General features: G+C 47.8%; 1 protein-coding gene across 1 annotated transcript; it reads left to right on the top strand.

Annotated features, from left to right (window-relative positions):
* Positions 1 to 8,292: 8,292 nt before the first annotated feature.
* LOC146021135 (cyclin-dependent kinase 5 activator 1-like) lies at positions 8,293 to 9,346 on the top strand. The gene has a single exon (XM_083154935.1). The coding sequence runs from the start codon at positions 8,293 to 8,295 to the stop codon at positions 9,193 to 9,195; it is 903 nt and encodes a 300-aa protein (XP_083011061.1). The 3' UTR covers positions 9,196 to 9,346.
* Positions 9,347 to 10,890: the final 1,544 nt, after the last annotated feature.

Raw genomic sequence — 10,890 nt, 5'->3', positions numbered from 1 at the left:
AGTTCATTACAGAGGCCCTTACTAGAGTAGACAGCAGGACTTCACCAATCACATATTCTGTAGCTTTTGCTGTCCAATGGGAAAGCTCGCTTACCTTCAGCTGAGATGATGTCCCATTTTCCTCTAGGCGACAGAAATTTACAGCAGCGGTGCCCACACAAGCCAAAGTGTTGGCATGTGTCGGGTTAAAGGCGACGGCGTGCACAGGCTGGATCATCTTACTACTGGCCAACAGCTCGTAGGTCCTGGTGCTCCACAGTGCAAGCTTCCCATCCCGGAAATCTCCTGCCAGACATAAACACTGATTTACGGGAGAACTCCACCGAGTGCCAACAAATGCTGCCCAGACCGCCACCGCCATTGATGGACCGGCCAGAAACAAAGGAGGGAAAGTCATTTTATTTTATTGTATTTATGTTTATTTGAAGGGACTTCAAATAAAAGGCGAAAGAGCAACCACTAAAGGCCTAATTCAAATCTGATCGCTAGGCTGGGTTAACTCACAGCCTAGTGACCAGGTCAGCGCCACCTGATCGGAAGATTCCTCCCCCCCTTCGGTAATAAAACTCAGTCAGAACTACGAGTGTGTTTGGCGTATATATCTAGTACGCTGAACAAAAACATCCATGTGGCGGTAATCGCTGGCCTGTCACATTTATATGGAACCCAGAGGTCAATAGTAGATTTCAGGAAATGCTGCGGATCCAGATCACAGAGAATAAACGCCATCTTCCCTTCCGCAGTTTTAGTGCTGACAATGGTGGGAGTCTAAACAATATATAGTACTTATGGTTCAGTAAGAACGTAATGCCTCATACAGATGGTTCCATGTAGTCTATTTTTCGATTTTATTCTGCTTATATAATCAAAACCGAATCGTAATCGAACGGAAATCAAAACACATGAGATTCCGATGTGTGGCCCCGCGACATCGATATCAAATAGAAAAATAACCTGTGCAGGCAAACCTATATAGTACAGATCTGTCCGATATAGTCCAAATCCAATGTGATTGCCTTGCTGTGCGAGTCGATCCAGATCGGATCGGGATCGAATAGCAAGGCAATCGCACCTTGTGTGAACCCATTAAGAAACATGTGACAGCTGGATGACCAATGACTAATCTCCAATGAGCTGCATACTGACCGACAGTGACGAGAAGCCGGTCATCCCGGGAGAAGCTCATGGCCTGCACCTCCGTCTGGTGATACTGCAGGATTTTCTTACAGACGCCTTCTTGTGTGTCCCAGATTCTAATCTGGCACAGAGAACACCCATCTCCCGAGCCCGATGAGGACGCCAGAATCTAGGCAGAAATAATACACAAGGCTACAGTGCTCGGAACATAATAATAATGTTATTTATACAGAGCTCTTTCTCAAATGGGGCTCAAGGCACTTAACAGATCGAATGAATGTAGTACAGTACAGGAACAATGAAGTACAGAAAAGCTTTTCATAAACTCCAGAGAGCATGGAGATTCGGTACTTATGTAGTATCTGGGCTGCCGATTTCTAAATCGGGTCGGATCGGGAGATCGCATCGCATCGCATGCGACCATGCGATTCGATGCGATGCGATGCGATGCGATGACCCGATTTTTCCATAGGAATCAATGTTAAAATGGACTGAGTCCATTTTAACATGGAATTCAATGGGAAAAATGGGTCCTTTTCATACCCCTACTATCCAAGTGGGCATGGAGTTGGATATAAACCTGTGGCGAGCGTAGCGAGCCACCGAGCCCGAAGCGTGGCGAGCGAAGCGAGCCCTGCGAGGGGCCGAATACCGTCCCCTCGCGGGGCTCGCTTCGCTCGCCACGCTTCGGGCTCGGTGGCTCGCTACGCTCGCCACAGGTTTATATCCAACTCCATGCCCACTTGGATAGTAGGGGTATGAAAAGGACCCATTTTTCCATAGGAATCATTTTAAATCTTGTGAGATTTACTGATGCACATAAATGAGAAGAAGGGAACAGTTGGGCCATACTCACCATGGCATCATGAGTCAGTGCCAGGGTAGAGATCTCCTCGGGGTGTCCCAACCAGTGTCGCTGCATCCCAGAATGCAGATCCTCCACCACAATCACACAGCCGCACGTGTACGCAAAGAACCCTGCACAGTACACGGCAATCACTGACAATCCCATTCACGTCCTATCACCGCCATTAACAATGATCACACCCTCGCACCCCTACGGACAGTCGGACCCCTCCATATTCTTAGGACAGCATCACAATGGAAATGTTATTCTTGCATCATATCCTTTTCTCTGAATGGGACACGGAGGGGTAGTAAATTTACTAAGATGGGAGTTCTATTGAAGATGGAATGTTGCCCGTAGCAACCAATCAGATTCTATCTCTGTGAGAGATGTGCAAAATATCCGCTAATAATGCCAGCGTCGCTCTCATTTGTTATATAAATGCAATAAGGTAACATTACCGGTCATTATGATGGATACAAATGTGCGCTTGGCAAATTTCCCACGATGTTGACAAATTCACTCAAAGGGGTTAAAATGTTAGTGTACTTTTAACTAGAGCAAAACCGGATAGGCACTCGGTGTTCCCGAATGGGTTCGGAGAAGGATACAATATAAGGATCCCATTTTCTCTCTCATGGGGGACATAGGACCATGGCAATATTCCCAAAGCTGCCTCTACATATGAAGTGTCAACGCTCAGCATGCCACGGTGGAAAGAAAGCAGAAATTTCAATTTAAAAAAGAGGAGACTGCAGTCATTTGAGCTACTGTGACATCACTATGCTTAAACTAGTGAGTGTCTTTGCAAAGCCTCGGGACACACTAGCAGTGCATGTTGGCCAGGTCTCACAGAATCGCAAGTAAAATAATCAGCACCACCTGTGGATCTTATAAAATGTGTCAGTCAGCAATGAATACACCTGTGCCTCGACATGGAGATATGGAAAACATGTACTGTCAGTTTTTCCTGAGGACTGGATTGGAGAAGCACAGCCCAGGTGTATGGAGCAACCATGGAGCATTTCTGCAGTGCAAGTCCAGCAAGCTGTCAGTCAGTGAGTGTGGCGCACGTCTCTCTGCCAGGGGGCAGTAACAGGAAGCATGCATATTATATATCCCAGTAACGCAGCCTTTCATATACACTGTCACACAGTGGCTGCAGCGTACAGTATAAGACATGTAGAGCCGAGGCTATGTATATATCATGTACCTGTATCTGGGTTCCACGCCATGTTCCCTCTGCCGTTACCATTGTACCCAATGACAGCTTTCAGCTGCAACATTTCCTGGCCGGGCGGAGGTGGGCACATTCCCTGTACAATACACAAGGTGCAATGACATCAATTCACCAGCCAATCAACGCCTGTCATTTTTCAAACGTAGCTGATTGGCTGGTGCATTACCACCTCCTACTCTGTCTTCACTTTATCCCTGCACCAGGCGTAATACATCTGCCCCATTGTGAGCTTCTTACCTTTGCCAAGCAGGGGGCTTTGAAACGAGGGTTGAAATGAGTGTAAGCATCAGGACGGGGCGTCTCCTGCCTCACATCTAATGAAGGAACACAGGAGATAAGATTATATAGAATGTGCGCACAAACTGGGGGTATGGAGGACAAGGACGCCCATAGTCCGCTCAGCAATCAGCCGTCTCTGACAGGTGCTTAGCGCGCACTCATCTCCGCATACAGGGAACATGCATTGCTCTGCACATCAGCACCGTTGGGTTACGGTGATTCTGTCTGACAATGTTGGGTTCATCATTACCTTCTCCCTGACTGCTGCTGATAGTCCTGGAACCCCAGGGCAGCTTGGACCTATTGGGCTGGCTCTCTATAATGATCAGAGATGACTGCCCATCACTTTTCAGTGGATCTCGCAATTCCACCTCTTCCACCACAGATTCTGCCTGCGCAGCTCCGGCCGCCACCGCGTCCCCATCATCGGACTCTGAAAGGAGCCCTGCAAGCAGCGAGATGGGAGGACAGCAATGAAAGAGTGCAAAGATGATATCTCACATGGGTTTTCTATACCGCACCATACCATATTACAGCGATAGTTCCTCTCACCTGCATAACCTGTATGCTGCACTGGGCTGATATCCAGGCGCGGAGGGGAGGAGATACAAGGACGAGGAGCTGTGCCCCTTGGCACTCCGCTAGAGATGAATGTGGAATCTCTCCTCTGATCTACGGGACCTGTTACGGGAGAACCAGATTAGGTTCATGGGGTGCGGCCTAATCACCTGCAGCCAGTAATGACCACTCTACTGATCCACTTACCAGTGCTGGAATGGATGGCAGAGGGTAAAGGACCATTTACACTCAACTGGCGGGCAAACGTTGAACCTCCACCAGGGATGAAGCTAGTAAAATAAAATAAAAATAAAAATTGTCTTTTAGTATATAAGTAAAGAAAAACTAGCAGGCTAATAACAATTAAAAGTTACCAAAAACAGACATACAAAATAAAAGGAGCACATAAATAAAAAAAATAAAAAAATATTACCTTCTAACTGGAACATCAGGGGCCGCTTCAAAGTCCCAAATAAAAATGGCATCCCCAGCAGTGATCACACTCTGCTGATCTGGGGAGAAGTCCGCTTGCTGCACAGGTTCCGAGTGTCCGATGAACACCTGAAAGGGGGGAGGAGCCAAGATACAGGGACGTGAATGCACAGATGCATGATGGGAGGACGATAAACCATAGCAACCACAGAATGACGCCACAAAGAGGAGAAACCAGACAGCGTTATTTGGTCACGTTACCTGTGGGCGGGTGATTCCAGCCAGACTATAGTTCCAGACTTTGATAATTCGGTCCCCAGCAGTCAGCAGGAAGCGGTTGTCGTCACTCACTGCCAGGGTGTAGCAGTGCTGTTTATGTACTTGTGTCACCTGAGGAAGATCAAAAATGTCACCTACATGTGGGACATCACCACAACAACAATGGTTTTACCAAACACCTGTAAATCTGGTTCTTCATTTACCCAACACTGACATGCGGATAGACAGATGTACCACTTGAGTCTGCTGCTTCTGAGATTTCCAAAATGTAAATGTGTATTTATTACGGTCATTTACCGTTCGTCTCCTGGCGAAACGCGTAAACTGCTGCAGTGTTTATGTAGACCAAAGTGCTAAATCTGGTGTTTTATGGTCTAGAACCCTCACCTCTCTGGTGAGACGTCCGGTCTTAGGATCCAGCCACAAGATCTTGTTGCCGGAAGTGGAGACCAGCAAGTGATAGGGGCGAAGCGGGCTGAATGCGAGGCTCAGGGCACAGTCCAGCTTAGTGCTGCCTAGATCCAGGATGCTGACATCAATGCGCAGGAGCTGAATTAACAAGAACAACAAGTACAACAAGTGACGAGGAGGCAGAGAGAACCGGCTCTTCCAAGAGAGCTCCTGCTACAGAAGAGGAGGACGAGGTGTACCGGGGTCAGAGGGCAGACACTAAACTGGGCTTAAGGCCAATGTTCTAGAAGTACCTCATCTAATGACCGGCCGTGCATGACAGTCACGGTGTATTCGATAGGTCCGACGAACGCCAGGAGACATCCGTCCATGCTCATCGACAGAGACTGGGGCCCCTGCTCGGAGTTCTTGCACACCACGTTACCTGCGCATTAGACAGTGTTTAGACCTTTGCGGTCCGACAGAAGAGAAGGGAACAGAAGGATATAGGGTACGTGAAGGAGAGGGGTGAAGAGAAGCATTTGGATGATCAAGAAGGATTCCGGCTTCACAGCACTGGGGCAATGTGACGGGTCACATGTATTGCGCTGTGTAATATGTGAGCGTCCATCTAGCTATGATGTCATCACTTACCAAGCACCCGCAGAACATGCTGTTCCTGGTGTCCGATGCTGTAGAGAGCCAGAGATCCCGCAGTGCAGGCACTGTACATCAGCCCACCATCAGGAGAGAAGAGAAGGCCAGTAATGGCACCTCGGTGCTGCCTGGTGTACAAACAGATCAATAGAAAATACTGTCATGATGGGAGTGACTGACAGCCGCCCGTCAACTGCTACAGGATGTAATTAAGGGTCTCCCGCTGAGCACCAGTGACAATACGGGGTCTTTTCGGGAAAGTACATTTCTATTAAACATAGGACAAATATTGGGGATGATTCTGGTCTACTCCCAATTGTGCGAGTTCGGCCCCGTCCCGGTGCTCTGGGGACCGCGCTTGTGCACGGTCTATTATGCGCATGTGCCGCCCCCTTTGCGAATGGATTCGGTGACTTACATAGTCGCCGAGCTGTATGCAAGCTCGCAAGTTTGCAGCTTACCAAGCCAACCTGAATGGGGCCCATTGTACCAGGGGCCACACTTCTTCATACATGGGGTAGAAGCAGTATCAGTGCACATAATGGTGCGGGTACCGCGTCCCCTCCATAACGAGCCTTCTTACATCCACCCCGTTGTCTCTTCCATCCAGCACAGCTACACCCCGGCCAGAGAACCGGCTAGGAGTGAGAAAGCCGCACTTACTTGTGTTCCTGCTGCATAGTGGTAGCCGTCACATCAAAGTATCCCACCACCCCGCTGCTGAAGCCGCAGGCCAGGGCCTGCCGGGCAGGGTGAAAGGTCACAGCGCACGGAGTCTCCTCATTGGCTGTGAAGTCATACAGCTGCAAACACACACAAGAGCAGAGAATAAAGTGTACACTTTGCGGATACATAGGAGAGACCTTTTATCAGAGACAATGGACCAAGGGGTAGAACGCTTTCTCCAGGGCGTTGTCACTTTAACCAATAGGATTGTGCTATTTGGGTGGAGAACCTGCTTTCTTTCAGTGTAACAGCACATTTTACTAGCATAATATTAGGGCAACATACATTGGGTCCACCACTAAAGGTCATGGATGGAAGGTTGACACAAGCATAAGACCGACAGTGTCTAGGACCACATGGGCTTTTCACAAATACCATCTACAAAGTTGCCGGCATGTTCTGTGAGCGCAATGATACAAACCGTCACACAATCCATTTTAATTCCAGGTTGTGAAGCAACAAAAATATAAAAAAAAATTCCAGGGGTGTGAACACTTTTGCAAGGCACTGTAGCAACTGAATTGGTGTATTTGGCATTAGAAAGATACAGTCATGTGACCCACTGTACAATTACCTACAGTCAGTTATTACTAATACTATATTATATGAGAAAACAGGCGCTGCCCATAAGCACACGGGCGCGGTCCATAAGCACACGGGCGCGGTCCATAAGCACACAGGCGCGGTCCATAAGCACACAGGCGCTGTCCATAAGCACACAGGCGCTGTCCATAAGCACACAGGCGCTGTCCATAAGCACACATGTGTCCGCCAAACACCCAATACTCAGTCAGTGCACCTTCAGTTTCTGTTACTACAATGCCAGTGGAAATAGCCATTGAGTCGCTATTATCTCAGCGTTTCATCCACAGACATGAATGATCTGCTGCTATCTCATAATAAAAGGGAAAACAATTCTAAATAAATAGGAGGAGAAGGCTAGGTTCATTACTGACGCTTACCTCCCAAAATGACCCATTCCAGGAGGTACAAAATGCTCTGTATCTGGACTTCCTAGCCAGCGACAGTTGCAGCCACAGCACAGCCCAAAGTGCCAAGAGGGGTGGCACACCAACTGTCAGTGAGTCCCTGGCTGTAGTCAGTGTTTGGAGTGACAGTTGATCTTGCTCCCCTATAGAATTTTGGACCGTGCTGCAGCTGCACATCTGCAGCTGGAAAGGAAGTCCAGGAACAGAGCATTTTGTCCCTTCTGAAATGGGTCATGTTGGAAGGTATGCTGACGGGAAATAGTTTTTTTTATTTGGTGAATTTCAACTAATTATAATCTCAGATTATTCAAATGTCCAATCTAATTTTCTATCTTTTAAAAGGATTATCTTCCTTATAGGGCTCTAAATAGGGTGATAATACATTCTATATTGCACTAATTTTAATCACTGTTTGAAATTACCTAGATATCATCAGTGGCATAAATAACACATAACAATCAGCCTGTGATGTCACAATCAGCCTGTGATGTCACAATGCCCAGTGTAAGCAGAGAACACCTCTGGCTACAATCTGCTGGACTCATTTGCTGCCTTGGACTGAACCAGGAAGCATCATATACAACGTGCTGGAAACAGACCCTTATTATTGGAGTATATTCAGCAATCAGAGCCACCACAGACCACAATCAGTGCTATAAAGAACATTACACTGAATAAGAATGTGGAATTGCTTGACATTCCCATGCTGCCACAAGGCAAGCACCCCTGGTGAAGACACATCAAGTGGGGCCAAGCCCATGGCTATCGAGAACAGTGAGATAGGAAGATCTGCCAAGAGACAGTCGCTCTTCGGCCGAATGAGGCGATGTATGACTAAAAGAAGGCCGCGCATAAATGGCCAGGTTGATGTTACCCATCTTGTTAATGAGAGCCTAAAGAAATCCATCTCCTGTGTTGACTTATCAATCTACACACAGGACTCACAAGATACTATTGCCAAGAAGCCTGTCTGTGAGCCTGCAGAAGAAAAGCCAGAGTTATCACCACCAGAATGCAAGAAGCCTGACTGTGAGCCTGCTGAAGAAAAGCAAGAGTTATCACCACCAGAATGCAAGAAGCCTGACTGTGAGCCTGCTGAAGAAAAGCAAGAGTTATCACCACCAGAATGCATGAAGCCTGACTGTGAGCCTGCTGAAGAAAAGCAAGAGTTATCACCACCAGAATGCAAGAAGGTGCAAGCATCCACCGGCGAGCTGCTGGCCTGTCTTTCGGTGTTCCTCTGTCGCAGGTGCAAGCAGCGGGTGTCACCAATACGCATTGCTGAATGGATGGTGTCTGTAGACAAATCTCTCACTGGAACCTGGCAGCCCTTTGGCTTCCTCACACCGACCAATTTAATGTTTCTGTACATGCTCTGCCGTGAAGTGATTGCATCAGAGCTGGACACCAAGCGGGAACTAATGGAAACACTGTCAACCTGTCTGTACATCTCATATTCATACATGGGCAGTGAACTAAACTGCCCAATGAGCAATTTCATAATTGACAGCTCGAGGGAAGCCTTCTGGAACCGTGTCCTCTCTATTCTCAACCTAATGAGTGCAAAAATGCTCCGCTTCCATATGGATCCCAAATATTTCATCCAGATCTTGGAGGATCTTAAAGGTGAAGGTGGAGAGCTGCTCATACAATCAGTTTAAGACAGTACAGCTCTGGCTTGGGAACCAAAAAGAGACCCACATACAGGCTTGGGAACCGAAGACAAAGAGACCCACATACAGGCTTGGGAACCGAAGACAAAGAGACCCACGTACAGGCTTGGGAACCAAAGACAAAGAGACCCACATACAGGCTTGGGAACCAAAGACAAAGAGACCCACCTACAGGCTTGGGAACCAAAGACAAAGAGACCCACATACAGGCTTGGGAACCAAAAAGAGACCCACATACAGGCTTGGGAACCGAAGACAAAGAGACCCACCTACAGGCTTGGGAACCGAAGACAAAGAGACCCACATACAGGCTTGGCAACCAAAGACAAGGAGACCCACATAATGGCTTGGGAACCAAAAAGAGACCCACATACAGGCTTGGGAACCGAAGACAAAGAGACCCACATACAGGCTTGGGAACCGAAGACAAAGAGACCCACATACAGGCTTGGGAACCGAAGACAAAGAGACCCACATACAGGCTTGGGAACCGAAGACAAAGAGACCCACATACAGGCTTGGGAACCGAAGACAAAGAGACCCAAATACAGGCTTGGGAACCGAAGACAAAGAGACCCACATACAGGCTTGGGAACCGAAGACAAAGAGACCCACATACAGGCTTGGGAACCGAAGACAAAGAGACCCACATACAGGCTTGGGAACCGAAGACAAAGAGACCCACACACAGGCTTGGGAACCGAAGACAAAGAGACCCACATACAGGCTTGGGAACCAAAGACAAAGAGACCCACATACAGGCTTGGGAACCAAAAAGAGACCCAAATACAGGCTTGGGAACCGAAGACAAAGAGACCCACATACAGGCTTGGGAACCGAAGACAAAGAGACCCACATACAGGCTTGGGAACCTGAGACAAAGACACCCACACCCCTCCCCTTCCCCTTCCCCTTTCCCCCTCCCCACCCGTGGCTGTTATTGCATGGCTATCGGGCGTGGCCCCTTGGCGATGGGGTTACCAGTTCTGTAAGAATTGGTAGTGGCACAGCCACCATGGACCAACGCAATATTTTTTTAAGAAGTCTAATGCTGGGTACACACTAGACAATATTCCAGCGATAGTGTCGCTCATGATTCCCATGAACTCACTGACAAACGATATCTTGGAGAAACAAAAAATAAAATCTTCTAAGGTAACTTAAGTGGCCACATCCAGGAGTATACTGTAACTGACCATAGAGCAGGCATGTCCAAACTATGGCCATCCAGCTGTTGTGAAACTACAAGTCCCTCCATAGCTTTGCTATTAGGGACCGCTACAACTATGGCAAGGCATGCTGGGATGTGTAGTTTCACAACAGCTGGAGACCACAGTTTGGCCATTCCTGCCATAGAGCCAGGATTGAGCTGCATGGATAGAGGACATTGGGGTCACTAACAACCTGCGGGAGCGCGCACCATTAACAATATAGTGCGTACACACTAGACAATAGGCAGCATACACACCAAGTAATACACGCGGGTCGTTAACAACAACACCACAAACTGATGACCGCATACTTTACGAACTGGCTTCTACCTACATGTAATTGATGGGAGTCCCGGTATATAATACACAAACACAATTAGCGGGAAGAAGATCGCTTTATTGGGAAACTCTAAAATTAAAGGTAAGTGCACGACACTCAAAGAGCAACACGAAAAGCGTATTCTACTTTCCC

The sequence above is a fragment of the Crinia signifera genome, chromosome 7, assembly GCF_055691185.1.
Source record: "Crinia signifera chromosome 7, ASM5569118v1, whole genome shotgun sequence".
NCBI classification, from domain to species: domain Eukaryota; kingdom Metazoa; phylum Chordata; class Amphibia; order Anura; family Myobatrachidae; genus Crinia; species Crinia signifera.
This window is presented reverse-complemented; position numbering and strand designations above follow the sequence as displayed.